This window comes from Manis pentadactyla, chromosome 11 (assembly GCF_030020395.1).
Source record: "Manis pentadactyla isolate mManPen7 chromosome 11, mManPen7.hap1, whole genome shotgun sequence".
Taxonomy (NCBI): domain Eukaryota; kingdom Metazoa; phylum Chordata; class Mammalia; order Pholidota; family Manidae; genus Manis; species Manis pentadactyla.
In genome coordinates this window covers 68190654-68210137 of record NC_080029.1, presented here as the reverse complement: position 1 = coordinate 68210137, position 19484 = coordinate 68190654, and the positions used below count along the sequence as shown (strand labels likewise).

At 38.1% G+C, this 19484-nt stretch overlaps 1 protein-coding gene across 5 annotated transcripts in view; it reads left to right on the top strand.

Moving 5' to 3' along the window:
- The window catches only part of G2E3 (G2/M-phase specific E3 ubiquitin protein ligase), a 62544-nt gene that overhangs the window by 21462 nt on the left and 21598 nt on the right, over nt 1-19484 (top strand). For 3 of the 5 annotated variants that reach the window (XM_036881364.2, XM_036881362.2, XM_036881365.2), the window contains exons 4-7: nt 358-459; nt 3561-3685; nt 4719-4884; nt 19337-19443. In XM_036881364.2, coding sequence (XP_036737259.1) covers nt 358-459; nt 3561-3685; nt 4719-4884; nt 19337-19443 — 500 coding nt within the window. Of the gene's footprint in view, nt 1-326; nt 460-3560; nt 3686-4718; nt 4885-19336; nt 19444-19484 lie in introns of all 5 variants that reach the window. The other 2 variants (XM_057488522.1, XM_036881363.2) reach the window with 2 other exon arrangements.

Below are 19484 nucleotides of genomic sequence, written 5' to 3'. Positions count from 1 at the left end.
ATTGATAATCTGAACTAGCTCCATAGTATTTACTGTTACTAACATGTTTAAATATTTACCACTTTTTTTCTGACAGCTTAATTATAGGTGTTTTTTGTTTTCCTTCCTGCCTTACTTCCTTTTTGTTGTTTCCTGGAATACTTTAGAAACCAGTTTGGTTATATGAACTGTTAATATACAGTGTGTTCCAAATCAAAGAATATGAATAACCTCTTTGACCATGAAAAATAAGTATTATTGATTAAGAGGTACTTGAAATTTGAGTTGTTTTATGCCCATTTTTAATTGGAATATTATATATATTTTCTTGCAAACTAATTTCTTAGAGTTTATTTTCTAATTGAGAATATATTATAGTTGATGTCAAGTGGAATTTGGCAGAGAGGTAAAGAAGAAGAAGGAGTTTATGGTTTTCTAATAGAAGACATCAGAAAAGAAGTGAATAGAGCTTCTAAACTGGTAAGTAAATTGTTTTACTCATTACACTAACTACCGTAAATATTGTCAATACTAGGGAAGTCTGAATTTCCATTTGTTTCTCTACAGGAAATTTGTAAGGCTTTGATTTTATCTTCCAATGCTTATTTTTGTCAAATACTATAAATTTTAGAAGAACATTTTGCATTTTTGCAAATGAAAGAGCTTAATGACCATGGGTAGCTTATGTGCCAATACTGATTTTACTTCATCTTATTCCAACTTACCCACCATTTCACCCACTCTAAATATTAGAATTATTTCTATTAACTCTAAAATATTAGAATTATTACCATAGATCCACCCTGCATTCTTTAAACCCTCATGTCTCACTCAACGTGACCATTTGCTTTTCGTCTTATGCCTCAATTGCTGGGTTGGAATGATGGGTTTAGATGGAGATTACACAACTGTGCAGACCAATAATTTATGACCTCCATACCTTTTGTGGCCCTTCTGTGGCATTGTTCTTATATGTTCAGTGCCTTCTTCTAGTCTCCAGGATAAGTATTCTAAACTTTAACCTCTCATGTATTCATTTATATGTTGTGCGCCTTCTGTGTGACAGCTGCTATTCACACACAGGGAGAGGACTGTGGGTTTCCATGTGGTTTGGGTAGAAATAATGAGAGTTAGAAAATGAGAAGGTTAGAATTATAGGGATTTTTGTACAGAATGTGATACTGGAATTGATGATGTCCATGGTGGAGCAGTCTTGGGTGGTGAGAGAGTTCATCGTTACACTGGTTTAGAGATGAAGGAAGTTAAAGAAATGTCCCATCAGTGAAGTTGTTTAGAATGATAACAAGAATTAAAATACAGTTAGCAAGGTGCCAAAGTCTGGAGGTGGAGGAGTGACCAGGAAGTTAGTAGGTAACGGTAAATATAGCTCAAAGGACTGTATTTTTTTTAAGTGTGAACATAAAGTAGTTACCTACAATCTGCAACAGAGAACTACAATAATGTTCTGTTTGTTCTCCTTCCTGTCCTTGTCTATATCCCACTCCCCACCCCTTGCCAAGTCTGGTAATTAAGAAGGATGGGAAAATATGCAGCTTCATTCAAGAAATTCTCTTAGAGAAGCATGTACAGACCTTTATTTTAGTTGAGGCAAAGAAATGGGGGCAATTATTTTTGAAGATATTGAGGATGCTTGGGGGCTTGATGGTAAAATAAAGGCTCTCAGGCACAAGGGAAAACCTTGGGGAAAGGATTAGCAGTGGCATTTATCTAAAGACCACGTGAGAATATTACTCTCAGAATTCCTCAGCTTTCAGATGAAAGTGAACTTGTGAAAGATGGCCTCTCAAGGTCCCCTTAACATTCTAAAAATGCCAGTTTTCTTAAAATGTCTGAGTCCTTCCCATGTTTTATGAACCTTTGAGAATATCTTGATCCTGAAGAGGTTGTCTCCATTTGTGACCTTAAACTAGAATTCCATATGTCAGTTTACTTGGGAGAGACTTGGCAAAGTATTCTCCTATGAGCTGGTGGTGCTTGAGGGGGCAGCAGTAAGACTGTATATTCCTTTTAGTAGTGGCCCTTGTAATGGCCATCTCAAGGGCTCCAAGATGTTTTAGGTACTTCTCTGTATTTAGTAATGACTGATTCATCTAATAGTCTTTCTGTTCATAAACCATAGTTACATTTCAGTTAGTGGCAGTGGTGGTGTATTTGTTTCCTAGAGCTGCTGTAATAAATTACCACAAGCTGGGTCGCCTAAAACAAAAATTATTCCCTCACAATTCTGGAAACCTGCAGTTCCAAGACAGAAGGATTGATTCTTCTGTCTGGAAACTCTGAGAGAGAATCCATTCCATGCTTCTCTTTGAGCTGGTGGCTACTGGCAGCCTTTGGAATTCCTTGATGTGTGGCAGCATAAGTCCAATCTATGCTTCCACTTCACATGGCCTCTCCCTCTCTGTGTCTGTCTTAAATCTCCCTCTCCTTTCTCTTATAAAGACACCAGTCTTTTGATTTAGGGTGATCTAATCTTGAGATCTTTAACTTATAGCTACAAAGACCCTATTTCCAAATAAGTCATATTCATAGGTAGTAGGAATTAATGGCTTAAACATGTGTTTTTTTTTACAAGTTTTATAATTCATATATTTATTTATTTATTGAATTATTGATATATAATCTTATGTTGGTTTCAAATGTACAATACAGTGATTCATCACTTACCCATATTACTAAACGCTCACCCCCTCTATTGCAGTTACTATCTATAAATGTAGAAAGATGTTACAGAGTCATTAACTGTATTCTCCATGCTGTACTACCATCCCTGTGACCAGCATACATTGTGATTGCAAATTATTGTGTCCCTTTATTCCCCTCACCTCCCCACCCTGCCCCCACCCCACCCCCTTGGTAACCACTAGTCACTTCTCAGTGCTTATGAGTCTACTGCTGTTTTGTTCATTTTGTTTCGCTTTGTTTTTATATTCCACAAATAAGTGAAATCACATGGTATTTGTCTCTCTCCACCTGGCTTATTTCACTGAGCATAATATTTTCTAGATCCATCTATGTTGTTGCAAATGGCAGGATTTCTTTTCTTTTTATGGCTGAATAATATTCCATTGTGTATATTGAACATGTCTTTTTGAGAGTCACTGTTTCACATACTATGGTTATCAAACACTTTTTCATTTGGTTAGAATAATCCTAGATGATTTTTTATAGATTCATTATTAGTATTGTTTGTTGTTCTCCTTGGTGAATATTTCCTAATTAGGTGTTTTCTATTGAGATTTGAATGGGACTTTGATGTACAGCCATTATATTCATTATATTTACAAACCCCTAGGTTTTAAATATTTTAGCAGGTAGAAAGGAAAAGAAGCCTCTCTGTGTCATCCACATGTTAGCTTAGAGATAATTCCTTTATCAGAAGTTGTTGTAGGAATGGAGAACAATTTTTTTTCAGGAAGTTCCTTTTATATACCATAATCACAGCTATTGTACGGTGAAAGTAATTTTCAGACTCCCCACAAGAAATGTTCATTTATACCTTGGTGACATTACAGTACTCAAACTTTGTATGTTTTGACCCCTATTTTCATATATTCTTCTAGAAATGTTCTATTTGCAAGAAAACTGGTGCTTCAATTGGATGTGTTGCACCCCGATGTAAACGAAGTTATCATTTCCCATGTGGACTTCAGAGAGAATGTATTTTCCAATTCACTGGCAATTTTGCGTGAGTTAATTGTTGATGTATGAGAGATGAATGTTTAAAGAAAAGTGAAAAATGGATATGGCTATCCCAGTGATATAATTCCTTTGTAAAATTTTTCAAAGCTGCCCTGAGTTTATACATATACATTGTGGGGGGGTGTAGGGGAGTGATATGTGTGTCTGTGCGTGTGTTTGTGTGTATATATACATACATAACTTCTCCCCTCCTTTATGGAGTCATTTCTGTCTGCAAAGTCTTGAGAATGGCCATGTCTGGAATGGGCTTCATGATTAATATTCACCTTCAGCTTTCAGCTGTAGAATATAATATGGAACTGTTAGTTTATTCCTACTTGGGTAAAATTTCCACCTTACGTAATTCTAGATTTTTATGTCACTCTTTATAAGATTTAATAGTCCACTTTTCTTTCACAGGGCTATTTGTATTTCTCACTGAGTAAGTTGAAGGTGTGTAAATTTGGTGGAGTCCAGAATTGAAATGTTATGCTCTGGGATGCCCCTCAAAATATTTACTTCCTGAGTCCAGCTTTAAACATCAAAGATTTATAAATTTTGGTATTTGGTATCATGAGTGTTCTATTTCTTTTAGTCTTTGTGTTCTTGACTTACTTAACAGTTGTTACTACAAAAACTGCAGTTTAGAAAATATAAGTAGAAAAAATTTAGTGTGTTAGGAATAAGTTATTTGCATTTTACTTGTTACTAAAATATTTATTTTTAAGCTTAAGTTCCTTCTTTAATTCTGTGCAGTGTTTAGTACAATGATGGGTGTTCTCTGTTGCTAACAATATTCCATAAGATCTTCAACATAATATTAGTTACTGAAATTCTGTGAGGTAAGTCTCACTACCAAAAGGTTAATATTGTGAAAGTCTAGCTCTCCATAATCTAATTTATAGTGCCAAGAATCCAGTCTATTGTAGTTTAATTATGAGAGACATATGAATGAATTTTCTCTTTCATGAATTATAATGCTAACCTAGTTATGCTCTGTAATTTATTAGATGTTGTTTTTAAATAATTTGTACTTTTAGGTCATTTTGTTGGAAACATCAACCTGTTCAAATAATTACGTCTAATAATTGTAGAGACTCATTACCATGCACCATTTGCCTAGAATTCATTGAGCCTATTCCAACTTACAGCATATTACGAAGTCCTTGTTGTAAGAATGCTTGGTTTCATAGAGACTGTTTACAGGTAAGATGTTTTACAAGCTTTTCCTGATACAAAATTTGTTGTTTGCTGAGTTGAATTTTAAATTGGAAAGAATTGACATTTGTATTTTAGCTCTTATTGTAACTTTTAAAAATAATTTTATTGAAGCATATTTTACTTACAAAATTCACCCTATTGAAGTATACAATTAATATTAATAAAAATTAATAAAATATTTTAGTACTTTACACTATTTTAACATATATGTACACTTAAAAGCTTTGTGTTTTTACCAAAGATTTTGTTTGTGTTTCACAATGACTATAATGCAATTTTACCCCCCTCAAGTTCATTTACATATTTAACCTTAGAAAACCAAGTTATGTGAAATGCTAACTGTAAGCTAGGATATTTAAATGTTGAGGCCTTTAAAAAAAACTATAGTAAACACTTTATTACAACGTCTAGAGAGCACACCTTGTATGTCAAAATTGATGACAAGTTTTCAAGTAAATGTAATATAATAAAACAACACTGAACAATTTAATATTTCTTGGACTAGAAGATACTTGAAAATTTTTAAAAGAGTCCACTTGTTAATAACATCAAATATGTACAAAAACTGAATGAAAGTGCCAGCTGATGGGTGGCTAAATAGAATGCCAGATAACAAAGGATTTACATAAGTTTTATACTGTTTGACTTATATTGTTTAGTGAAATGAAATGTTATTGATTATAAATTATCCACAAGAGTGTCTTTTAAAAGTAAGAGTTGTTGTAAACCCTCATATTTCAATAAAGTCTTTAAAGTACAAAGAGTGGTCAAGGAAGTAAAGCCTGATTACTTTCTGTTTTTTTGTATGACTCTTGAACTTTGGTTAGGATTACTCAGTTTAAAGTGGCAGGGTGGAGCTTATTTTGTCAGGTAAATATTAGAAATTCTATAATTATTAAATATTTAAATTTAATAATTTAAATTATCTTTACCTCTTGAGAAAGTTCACATTTTATGAGAATCTTAAAAAGTAATTTCTCTTAATTAAGTGTTTGTATTTGAATGAATGTATTTGCTGCCAAATGTATCATCTTGTTAACTTTGTAACAGTATATCATTTTTCAAGACAAATTAAGATTTGCCTCATGTATGTGTTAATGAAAGAAAGGTTATCAAACTTCACCTCATATCCGTAGGTCTTTCTGTGAGCACTCCAAAAATACCAAATTTCTGTCATTAAAAAGTTGAAATAATTTTTCTAACAAAAATGTAGGTCTACTTTATGCAAATATAACATATAAAATCACAACCACGTGGACACCTGTCTATGATATAAATATAAATAAATAGAGGTGACTTGAACTCACTAACAGAAAGCTGTTTCTTGTGTCGTGTTATCTAAAGGAGCTCTCATGGCTTTTCAATTCTGGTACTGGAGTCTTAACTGAAATACTAAATAGTAAATGAAATCTAATTCTACATAGCCACAACAATACCTGAAGAAAAAATTTTAAATCTTTGAACTTCACTAATATAAAATAGTCGAAGGAAGAACAAAGCTATGTAATAGAATGAGAAGTACATGTAGTTAAGCAGATTTTATTATTTCTGACCAGTAGAAATGCTGTATACATTGGGATTTTGTGAGGAGCGACTACAAATCAATATTGGAAACTTCTCTCTGTATGTAGAGAATTGTCACTATTCTTGTTCAGTTTGGATTTCTCCACCATTGCTGTGGTCTTACTGTTATCTTCCACAAGTCCTTTTCTGGTTTGCCTCCATACTAGACACTTCCTTGTGTCATATTCTGTATTTACTAAGATCTGGGTGTCTCTGTACAGTTGCTCAAAGACCCTTTAGATTCAGAGATATCAGTTACTTTTTACTTCTCTTCATGTGTGTGTATGTTTGTGTGCATGTGCATGCACGCATGCCACTTGTTTGAAAGCTGCATTTCTCTTTGTTCACTATTCACAGATTGTTACCCAAGTCTATCAGGACTACATAATAGATATCTTTTGTGTATCTCTTTTTTTCTTATTTTTTTTATTTTGGTATCATTAATCTACAATTACATGAAGAACATTATGTTTACTAGGCTCCCCCCTTCACCAAGTCGCCCCCACATACCCCTTCACAGTCACTGTCCATCAGCATAGTAAGATGCTGTAAAATCACTACTTGTCTTAGCTGTGTTGCACAGCCCTCCCTGTGCCGCCACCACACTATACATGCTAATCGTAATGCCCCCTTTCTTTTTCCCCGCCCTTACCTTCCCTTCCCCCCTATCCTCCCCAATCCCTTTCCCTTTGGTAACTATTAATCCATTCTTGGGTTCTGTGATTCTGCTGCTGTTTTGTTCCTTCAGTTTTCCCTTGTTCTTATACTCCACAGATGAGTGAAATCATTTGGTACTTGTCTTTCTCCGCCTGGCTTATTTCACTGAGCATAATGCCCTCTAGCTCCATCCATGTTGTTGTGAATGGTAGGATCTGTTTTTTTCTTATGGCTGAGTAATACTCCATTGTGTATATGGACCACGTCTTTATCCATTCATCTACTGATGGACATTTAGGTTGCTTCCATATCTTGGCTGTTGTAAATAGTGCAGCAGTAAACATAGGGGTGCATCTATCTTTCTCAAACTGGAGTGCTGCATTCTTAGGGTAAATTCCTAGAAGTGAAATTCCTGGGTCAAATGGTATTTCTATTTTGAGCATTTTGAGGAACCTCCATACTGCTTTCCACAATGGTTGAATTAATTTACATTCCCACCAACAGTGTAGGAGGGTTCCCCTTTCTCCACAACCTCCCCAACATTTGTTGTTGTTTGTCTTTTCGATGATGGCGATCCTTACTGGTGTGAGGTGATATCTCATTGTGGTTTTAATTTACATTTCTCTGATAACAATCAATATGGAGCATCTTTTTCTGTGCCTGTTGGCCATCTGAATTTCTTCTTTAGAGCACTGTCTATTCAGCTCCTCTGCCTATTTTTTAATTGGATTATTTGCTTTTTGCTTGTTGAGGTGTGTGAGCTCTTTATATACTTTGGATGTCAACCCCTTTATCGGATCTCTCATTTATGAATATATTCTCCCATACAGTAGGATACCTTCTGTTCTATTGATGGTGTCCTTTGCTGTACAGAAGCTTTTTAGCTTGATGTAGTTCCACTTGTTCATTTTTGCTTTTGTTTCCCTTGCCCGGGGAGATATGTTTATGAAGGAGTCACTCATGTTTATGTCCAAGAGATTTTTGCCTGTGTTTTTTTCTAAGAGTTTTATGGTTTCATAACTTATATTCATCTCTATGATCCATTTCGAATTAACTTTTGTGTATGGGGTTAGACAATGATCCAGTTGCATTCTCCTACATGTAGCTGTCCAGTTTTGCCAGCACCATCTGTTGAAGAGACTGTCGTTTCCCCATTGTATGTCCATGGCTCCTTTATCGTATATTAATTGGCCATATATGTTTGGGTTAATGTTTGGAGTCTCTATTCTGTTCCACTGGTCTGTGGTTCTGTTCTTGTGTCAAAGTACCAATTTGTCTTGATTACTATGACTTTGTAGTAGAGCTTGAAGTTGAGGAGCGAGATCCCACCCCCACTTTATTCTTCCTTCTCAGGATTACTTTGGCTATTCAGGGTTTTTGGTGGTTACATATGAATTTTTGAACTATTTGTTCCAGTTCATTTAAGAATGTTGTTGGTGATTTGATAGGGATTGCATCAAATCTGTATATTGCTTTCGGCAGGATGGCCATTTTGACTATATTAATTCTTCCTAGCCAGAAGCATGGGATGAGTTACCATTTGCTAGTGTCCTCTTTTATTTCTTAAAGAGTGTCTTGTAGTTTTCAGGATATAGGTCTTTCACTTCCTTGGTTAGGTTTATTCCTAGGTATTTTATTCTTTTTGATGCAATTGTGAATGGAATTGTTTTCCTGATTTCTCTTTCTATTGGTTCATTGTTAGTGTATAGGAAAGCCACAGATTTCTGTGTATTAATTTTGTATCCTGCAACTTTGCTGAATTCCAATATTAGTTCTAGTAGTTTTGGAGTAGAGTCTTTAGGGTTTTTTATACATTATGTCATCTACAAATAGTGACAGTTTGACTTCTTCTTTACCAATCTGGATTCCTTGTATTTCTTTGTTTTGTCTGATTACCGTGGCTAGGACCTCCAGTACTATGTTGAATAACAGTGGAGAGAGTGGGCATCCCTGTCTTGTTCCCATTCTCAGAGGAAAAGCTTTCAGCCTCTCGCTGTTCAGTATGATGTTAGCTGTGGGTTTATCATATATGGCCTTTATTATGTTGAGGTACTTGCCCTCTGTGCCCATTTTGTTGAGAATTTTTATCATGAATGGATGTTGAATTTCGTCAAATGCTTTTTCAGCATCTATGGAGATGATCATGTGGTTTTTGTCTTTCTTTTTGTTTATGTGGTGGATGATGTTGATGGATTTTCGAATGTTGTACCATCCTTGCATCCCTGGGATGAATCCCACTTGGTCATGGTGTACGATCCTTTTGATGTATTCTTGAATTCGGTTTGCTAATATTTTGTTGAGTATTTTTGCATCTATGTTCATCAGGGATATTGGTCTGTAGTTTTCTTTTTGGTAGGGTCCTTGCCTGGTTTTGGCATTAGGGTGATGTTGGCTTCATAGAATGAGTTTGGGAGTATTCCCTCCTCTTGTATTTTTTGGAAAACTTTAAGGAGAATGGGTATTATGTCTTCTCTCTATGTCTGATAAAATTCCGAGGTAAATCCATCTGGCCCGGGGATTTTGTTCTTGGGTAGTTTTTTGATTACCACTTTAATTTCATTGCTGGTAATTGGTGTGTTTAGATTTTCTGTTTCTTTCTGGGTCAGTCTTGGAAGGTTGTATTTTTCTAGGAAGTTGTCCATTTCTCCTCTGTTTTCCAGCTTGTTAGCATATAGGTTTTCATAGTAATCTCTAATAGTTCTTTGTATTTCTGTGGAGTCCATCGTGATTTTTCCTTTCTCGTTTCTGATTCTGTTGATGTGTGTTGACTCTCTGTTTCTCTTAATAAGTCTAGCTAGAGGCTTATCTATTTTGTTTATATTTGCGAAGAACCAGCTCTGTTTTCATTGATTTTTTTTCTATTGTTTTATTCTTATCAATTTTATTAATTTCTTCTTTGATCTTTATTATGTCCCTCTGTCTGCTGACCTTAGGCCTCATTTGTTCTTCTTTTTCCAATTTTGATAATTGTGACATTAGACTATTTATTTGGGATTATTCTTCCTTCTTTAAATATGCCTGGACTGCTATATACTTTCCTCTTAAGACTGCTTTTGCTCCATCCCACAGAAGTTGGGTTTTTGTGTTGTTGTTTTCATTTGTTTCCATATATTGCTGGATCTCCATTTTAATTTGGTCCATGATCCATTGATTATTTAGGAGCATGTTGTTAAGCCTCCATGTGTTTGTGAGCCTTTTTGCTTTCTTTGTACAATTTATTTCTGATTTTATACCTTTGTGGTCTAAAAAGTTGATTGGTAGAATTTCAATCTTTTTGAATTTACTGAGGCTCTTTTTGTGGCCTAGTATGTGGTCTATTCTGGAGAATGTTCCATGTGCACTTGAGAAGAATGTGTATCCTGCTGCTTTTGGATGTAGAGTTCTATAGATGTCTATTAGGTCCATTTGTTCTAGTGTGTTGTTCAGTGCCTCTGTGTCCTTACTTATTTTCTGTCTGGTGGATCTGTCCTTTGGAGTGAGTGGTGTGTTAAAGTCTCCCAAAATGAATGCATTACATTCTATTTCCTCCTTTAATTCTGTTAGTATTTGTTTCACATATATTGGTGCTCCTGTATTGGATGCATATATATTTATAATGGTTATATCCTCTTGTTGGACTGAGCCCTTTATCATTATATAATGTCCTTCTTTATCTCTTGTTGCTTTCTTTGTTTTAAAGTCTATTTTGTCCAATACTCGTATTGCAACACCTGCTTTTTTCTCCCTGTTGTTTGCATGAAATATCTTTTTCCATCCTTTGACTTTTAATCTTTGCATGTCTTTGGTTTTGAGGTGAGTCTCTTGTAAGCAGCATATAGATGGGTCTTGCTTTTTTATCCATTCTGTTATTCTGTGTCTTTTGATTGGTGCATTTAGTCCATTTACATTTAGGGTGAATATTGAAAGGTATGTACTTATTGCCATTGCAGGCATTAGATTTGTGGTTACCAAAGGTTCAAGTTTAGCTTCTTTACTACCTTACTGTCTGACTTAGCTTGCTTATTGAGCTATTATAAACACAGTCTGATGATTATTTCTCTTCCTTCTTATTCCTCCTCCTCTATTCTTCATATGTTGGGTGTTTTGTTCTGTGCTCTTTTTAGGAGTGCTCCCATCTAGAGCAGTCCCTCTAAGATACTATGTAGAGGTGGTTTGTGGGAGGCAAATTCCCTCAACTTCTGCTTGTCTAAGAATTGTTTAATTCCTCCTTCATGTTTAAATGATAATCGTGCTGGATACAGTATCCTTGGTTCAAGGCCCTTCTGTTTTATTGCATTAAATATATCATGCCATTCTCTTCTGCCCTGTAAGGTTTCTGTTGAGAACTCTCATGATAGCCTGATGGGTTTTCCTTTGTAGGTGACCTTTTTTCTCTCTCTCTGGCTTCCTTTAAAACTCTGTCCTTGTCCTTGATCTTTGCTATTTTAATTATGTGTCTTGGTGTTGTCCTCTTTGGGTCCCTTCTGTTGGGAGTTCTGTGTGCTTCCGTAGTCTGAGCAACTATTTCCTCCCCCATTTTGGGGAAGTTCTCAGCAATTATTTCTTCAAAGACACTTTCTATCCCTATTTCTCTCTCTTCTTCTTCTGGTACCCCTATAATGTGGATATTGTTCCTTTTGGATTGATCACACAGTTCTCTTAATATTGTTTCATTCCTGGAGATCCTTTTCTCTCTCTCTCTGTGTCAGCTTCTATGCTTTCCTGTTCTCTGGTTTCTATTCCATCAATGGCCTCTTGCATTTTATCCATTCTGCTTATAAATCCTTCCAGAGATTGCTTTTGTATATTTCTCTGCAGCTCTGTCAGCATTTTTATGATTTTTATTTTGAATTCTTTTTCAGGGAGACTGTTTAGGTCTGTCTCTGGAGATCCTCTCTCAGGGGTTGTCTGAAGTATTTTGGACTGGACTAAATTTTTTTGCCTTTTTGTGGTGATAGTGGTGGCTGTAGGCAGGTTGCCAGTGTGTCAGCTGGGAGAAGAAAGTCCTTTCCTGCTTGCTGGATGCCTTGCCCTTCTCTGCTGCCTGTGTCAGTTACCCGCACTCCTGGAGCAGCCACCAGATTAATCCCCTAAGCTGCTGTGGGCAGGGCCTCCATCAGAGCAGCGCAGAGCCCTGCAGGGAGTGGCAGGCGTGCCAGGTGCGCTCCTCCGTGATAGAGGTGCCCCTGCTGGGCAGCTGTGCATTGGGCTGGGATTCCGATTTGCTGCTGGGAGCATGGCTGCTCCCTCTGGCGCAGCTGCCGGTGCGCGTGGGCCTCTCCGTTGCCCCTCTGGCGCTGCCGCCGCTGGCACACACCAGCCACTCCTGGGCCGCTCAGTCACCACCGCTGCAGGCTCGCGCAGAGCACTCCCAGGCTCCTCTGGTGCCACTGCCGCCAGCGTGCACGGGCCGCTCCTGGGCTGCGTGGTCATCGCCATGGCGGGCTCACACAAGCCACTCCCAGTCCCCTCTGGCGCTGCTGGCGCACGCAGGCCACTCCCGGTCCCCTCTGGCGCCTCCGCCCCCGGCGCGTGGTGCCACTTTCCCACTACTGGGCCAGTATGTCGGGGTCCGTGCCAGTTGGGGGAACGACTGCGTAGTGCCGTGTGGGGCTTCAGAGTGACACTGCCACCTGGGGGTTAGGGCGCCTAAAGTTCTCCAGGATTCCCAGCTGCTGACTAAGTGTGCCAAGATGACTGTCCAGCTGTGGGGTCCCTGTCTCTTTAAGACTTGCAAAAAGCACTCGCTTTTCTTTTGTCTCAGGGGCGCCTGTTATGGGTACCTGCCCGCAGGTTTTGCTTTTCCGTTTCACTAATATCCAGCACCCCATGTACCTTGTGTCTGCGCTCTGGGTGCGGATTTCTGTTTAGCAGTCCTGGGCTTTTACTCCCTCCCTGTTCCGACTCCTTTCTTCCCACTGGGTTCTGGGGTTGGGGGGCGTTCTGGTCCTACCTTGCCATGGCTTGTATCTTACCCCCTTCGTGTGATGTTGAGTTCTCGCAGATGTAGATGTATCCTGGCTGTTGTACTGTATCCACTGGTGTGTCTTTTAGTAATAGTTGTATTTATTGTATTTTCATAAATATATATGTTTTGGGGAGGAGATTTCCACTGAACTAGTCATGCTGCCATCTTCCTGTGATCCTCCTTGTGTATCTCTTTTTGTATCTGTCTTAATCCCTCTGTTATTTAACAGACACTTTTTTTTTTTAACCAAACTTGTGCAGAGGCCTACTAACTGGTCTTTCTCCAGAATGCCTTATTCCCTATCAATTCTTCACACTACTGACTTTGATTTACCTGTCTAACCTCATTCCTTAGTTTGGTATGGTCAACATGTCACCCCTAAGTATAGTATTAATTAGTTGCCTGATCACATGGGTGCTCCCTCACCACTGAAGCTCCGAGTATGCTGGTCCCCATCCTTGGAATGTCTTTTGTTCTACCTTCCTGGCAACCTCTTATTTCTTCTTCCAAACTTAGCTTTGACCTCACCATCCTTGTGACATTTTTGTCAGGCTATTATATAAATTTAGATACTTCCTCTTTCTTCCATGTATGTACTTAAAAAAAAAATCCAGTACTTTAACACTGTGATTGTGTATACCTGTATGTCTACTCAAAATTCCTTTAAGTAGGATCTAATTTCATGTTTCTATTTTTGATATAGTGTTTGGCTCCTGTATAGTAGGGCTTAAATATTTGTTAAATTGATGTGTGTAGTAGGTTTTTTTTTTTTGGAAATTGGCTTTTTCTAGAGGGTTTACTTTCCTGTCTCCTAAATACCCTCAGCTTACTGCTTCTGTATTTGTACTGGCTAAAGCAGTTAGAATAGGTTTTCCATGTCTCTCCTCTTAGGAAGAAAAGTAACTTTGAGACTGAATTAAAAACAGAACCATGGTGGTGCTCTGGAGATTAGAGGGGCTGAAAACCAAAGTCAGACACTAAGACTGTGAACAGGTTCCCACAACTGGCTGCCCTGGAACCAAACAGAAGCAGGTGCTTTAAAAGACTTCTCAACAGTCAGAAGGCTACTAAAGGGGCAAGGGTTTAGGAGAAGGAACAGGTGGACAAAATCATCCCAGCACACTCAGCCCAGCAGGTGTGAAGCCCTTTCAGGAGCTTTAGGCACCCTATTCCCCTGGTTGGCAACACAGCCCCGAGGTCCCTCACTGCAATAAACAGACTGCTGCTCCCTCCTCCCTGCCAGCACCTGTGTGCAAACCTGCTGTGCCCACCATTGCTGCAGACCAGCAGGAGAGCAGCCCCGCCTACAGCAACTACACAACTTAACGCAGAGGCTTCTCCCTGCGCATGGTTAACTGGCACAGGCAGCAGAGACAGGCATGGTGACCAGGAAGCACAAAAGGGCTTTGCTCTCCCTGCAAACACTCATGCCCCTCGCCTGTGACCCCCGCCATTGCCCTAGGCCATCTTGAGGGCCGTGCCACCCATGGTGGCTTTGGGGATTAACCCAGAGGCTACTCCCTGCACATGGTTAACCAGCACAGACAGCGGCGATGGGCATGGCAACCAGAAAGCAAGAAAGGGCTTTGCCCTCCATGCAAATACCCATGCCACTTGCCAGCGACCCCCGCCATTGCCTAGACCAGCAAGAGGGCAGCTCTGCCCACCGCAGTTAGGGGATTAACCCAGAGGCCACTCCCTGCGTACAGCTAACCGGACCAGACAGTGGAGACAGGCACTGCGACCCGGAAGCATGAAAGCGCTTTGTCCTCATGGCAGAACCTGTGCCACTCACCTGAGAGCCCCGCCATCATCCTAGGCCATCCTTAGGGTAGCCCTGCCCATGGCAGTTTAGGGGATTAGCACAGAGGTCACTCCCTGCATGCAGTTAACTGGCACAGACAGTGGAGACAGGCACTGCGACCAGCAAGCAGGAAGGGTCTTTGTCCTCCCAGCTGACAGCCGCACCACTCGCCTGCAACCACTCCCATCACTCCAGGACCATAAAAAGGCAGAAAAACCTTGTTCAATCCAAAATCCCTCAACACCAGAAAGAGGGGTTGGTGACACTGAAATCACCAATCTTCCTGAGAAAGAATTCAAAGTAAAAGTCATAAGCATGCAAATGGAACTACTAAGGGATGAATTCAGGAGGGAGATAGACAACTTAAAAAATCCAGTAACTGAAATGAAACAAACAATGGAGGGATTTAAAAGCAGATTATATACAGTGGAGGAGACAGTAAATGGAATAGAAATCAGAGAACAAGAATACAAAGAAGCTGAGGCAGAGGGAGAAAAAAGGATCTCTAGGAATGAAAGAATATTAAGAGAACTGTGTGACCATCCAAACAGAACAATATTCACATTATAGGAGTATCAGAAGAAGAGAGAGGAAAAGGCATAAAAAGTGTCTTTGAGGAAATAATTGCTGAAAACTTCCCCAGTATGGGGAAGGAAATAGTCTCTCAGGCCATGGAAGTCCACAGCTCTCCAAACACAAGGGACCCAAGGAGGACAACACCAAGACATATAATAATTAAAATGGCAAAGATCAAGGACAAGGACAGAGTATTAAAAGCAGCCAGAGAGAGAGGAAAATATCACCTACAAAGGAAAACCCATCAGGCATATCATCAGACTAATCAGCAGAAATCTTACAGACCAGAAGGGAGTGGCATGATATATTCAATGCAGTGAAACAGAAGAGCCTGTAACCAAGAGTACTCTACCCAGCAAATTTATTATTTAAATTTGAAGAAGGGATTGAACAATTCCCAGATAAGCAAAAGGTGAGGGAATTTACTCCCCACCAACCATCTCTACAGTGTATTTTAAAGGGACTGCTCTAGATGGAAGTGTGCCTAAGACTAAATAGCTGTCACTAGAGAAAATAAAACCACAGCAAAGAAAGTAGACCAACTAAATACTAACCAAATGCAAAATTAAATCAGCTACCCCCAACGTCAGTCAAGGAATACACAGAGAACAGAATATGACACCTAACATATAAAGAGTGGAGGAGGAAGAAAAAAAAGGGAGAGAAAAAAAAATCTTCAGACTGTGATTATAATAGCTTAATAAGTGAGTTAGGTAGACTGCCAGACAGTAAAGAAGCTGCCCTTGAACTTTTGGTAACCGTAAATCTAAAGCCTGCAATGATAATAAGTACATATCTATCGTTAATCACCCTAGATGTAAATGGACTGAATGTACCAATCAAAAGACATAGAGTTAGAGACTGGATAAAAAAGCAAGGCCCATCTATAAACTGCCTACAAGAGACTCACTTCAAACCCAGACATACAAAGACTAAAAGTGAAGGAATGGAAAATGATATTTCATGCAAACAATAGGAAGAAAAAAGCAGGTGTTGCAGTACTTGTATCAGACAAAATAGACTTCCAAAGAAAGAAAGTAACGAGACAAAGAAGGACATTACGTAATGATAAAGGGGTCAGTCCAACAGGAAGATATAACCATTATAAATATCTATGCACCCAATACAGGAGCACCTACATATGTGAAACAAATACTAACAAATATTAAAGGGGGAAATAGAATGCAATGCATTCATTTTAGGAGACTTCAACACACCACTCACTCCAAAGGACAGATCAACCAGACAGAAAATAAGTAAGGAGACAGAGGCACTGAATAACACATTAGAACAGATGGGCCTAACACACATCTATAGAACATTCCACTCAAAAGCAGCAGGATACATATTCTTCTCAAGTGCACATAGAACATTTTCCAGAATGGACCACATACTAAGCCACAAAAAGAGCCTCAGCAAATTCAAAAAGATAGAAATTGTACCAACCAACTTCTCAGATCACAACTTCTCAGATCAGAAAGGTATAAAACTAGAAATAAATTGTACAAAGAAAACACAAAGGCCTACAAACACATGGAGGATTAACAACATGCTCCTAAATAATCAATGACCAAATTAAAACAGATCAAGCAATATGTGGAGACAAATGAAAATAACAGTGCAACACCCCAACTTATGTGGGACACAGTGAAGACAGTTCTGAGAGTAAAGTATATAGCAATCCAGGCCTTTTTAAAGAGGGAGGAACAATCCCAAATGAACAGTCTAAATTCACAATTATTGAAACTGGAAGACGAACAAATGAGGCCAAAAGTTAGCAGGAGGGACATAATAAAGATGAGAGAGAAATAAATAAATTTGAGAAGAATAAAATAATGTAAAGAATTAATGAAACCAAGAGCTGGTTCTTTGGGAAAATAAAATAGATAAACCCCTAGCCAGACTTTTCAAGAAAAAAAGAGAGTCTGCACACATAAACAGAATCAGAAATGAGAAAGGAAAAATCACTATGGACACCACAAATACAAAGAATTGTTACAGAATACTATGAAAAATTAATGCTAACAAACTGGATAACCTAGATGAAATGGACAACTTTCCAGAAAAATACAACTTCCGAGGCTGAACCAGGAAGAAACAGAAAATCTGAACCGAGCAGTTACCAACAATGAAATCGAATCAGTAATCAAAAAACTACCAAGAACAAAACCTCCAGACCAGATGGCTTCACCGTGGCATTTTATCAGACATTTAGAGAAGACATAATACCCATTCTCCTTAAAGTTTTCCAAAAAGTAGAAGAGGAGGGAATACTTCCAAACTCATTGTATGAATCCAGCATCACTCTAATACAAAAACCAGGCAAAGACACCACAAAAAAAGAAAACTACACACCAATAGCCCTGATGAATATAGATGCAGAAATATTCAACAAAATATTTGCAAACCAAATTCAAAAATATATAAGAGGATCATACATCGTGATCAAGTGGGATTCTTCCCAGGGATGCGAGAATGTTACAACATTCAAAAATCCGTCATCATCCACTATATCAATAAAAAGGACAAAAATCACATGATCATAGATGCTGAAAAACCATTTGACAAAATTCAAAAAACAACAAAATGGGTATACAGGGCAAGTACCTCAACATAATAAAGGTAGTATATGACACACCCACAACCAATATCATACTTAACAGTGAAAAGATGAAAGCTTTTCCTCTAACATCAGGAAGAAGGCAAGGATGCCCACTCTCCACACTTTTACTCAACATAGTACTGGAGGTCCTTTGCCATGGCAATCAGACAACACAACGACAATAAAAGGCATGTAAGAGAATGAAACTAGATTACTGTCTAACTCCATACACAAAAGTAAACTCGAAATGGACCAAAGACCTGACTGTAAGTCATGAAACCATAAAACTCTTAGACGAAAACATAGACAAAACTCTCTTGAATATAAACATGATCAACTTTTTCATGAACATTATCTCCTTAGGCAAGGGAAACAAAGGCAAAAGTGAACAAGTGGGAGTATATCAAACTAAAAATCTTCTGTACAGCAAAGGACACTATCAGTACAGAAAGGTATCATACATTATGGGAGAGTATATTCATAAATGACATATCCAATAAGGAGTTGACATCCAAAATATATAAAGAGCTCACGTGCCTCAACAACCAAAAAGCAAATAAGCCAATTAAAAAATGGGCAAAGGAGCTGAACAGACACTTCTCCAAAGAAAAATTCAGATGGCCAACAGGCATATGAAAGATGCTCCACATTGCTAATCATCAGAGAAATGCAAATTAAAACCACAGTGAGATATCACCTCACAGCAGTTAGGATGGCCGACATCCAAAAGACAGATGACAACAAATGCTGGCGAGGATGCTGAGAAAAGGGAACCCTTGTAGGCTGCTGGTAGGAATGTAATTCAGCAATTGTGGAAAGCAGTATGGAGGTTCCTCAATAAACTAAAAATAGAAATACCATTTGACCCAGGAATTCCACTCCTACGTATTTACCCTAAGAAAACAGGATCACAGATTCAAAAAAGACATATGTACCCATGTTTATCACACCATTATTTACAATAGCCAAGTTATGGAAGCAACCTAAGTGTCCGTCAGGAACTGAAATGACATTAGGTAACAAAGTTAAGAAATATAGGTGATAGAAAGCTAAGAACAGTCTATTCATTAACTCACTTTTTAAATATATATATATATATCAGGAAAAAAGATCAACATTGGGATGACTTAGCTTACCAAAATTTGAGAACCACTAGCATAGAAAATGTTTTTTCAGAATATATTTCATAGTATATAAGTGAAAAATAGCACATGTTCTGTTACCCATATGATTCATACCCTGAAACCTGTTAAATTGTTAACAAAAGATTTTCTATTTTGTACTATAGGTTCAAGCAATAAATGCAGGAGTGTTTTTCTTTAGGTGCACAATATGCAATAATAGTGATATATTTCAGAAAGAGATGTTGAGAATGGGAATTCATATTCCTGAAAAGTGAGTAACATTTGCCTCCTGAGTAAAAGATGTTTTAAATG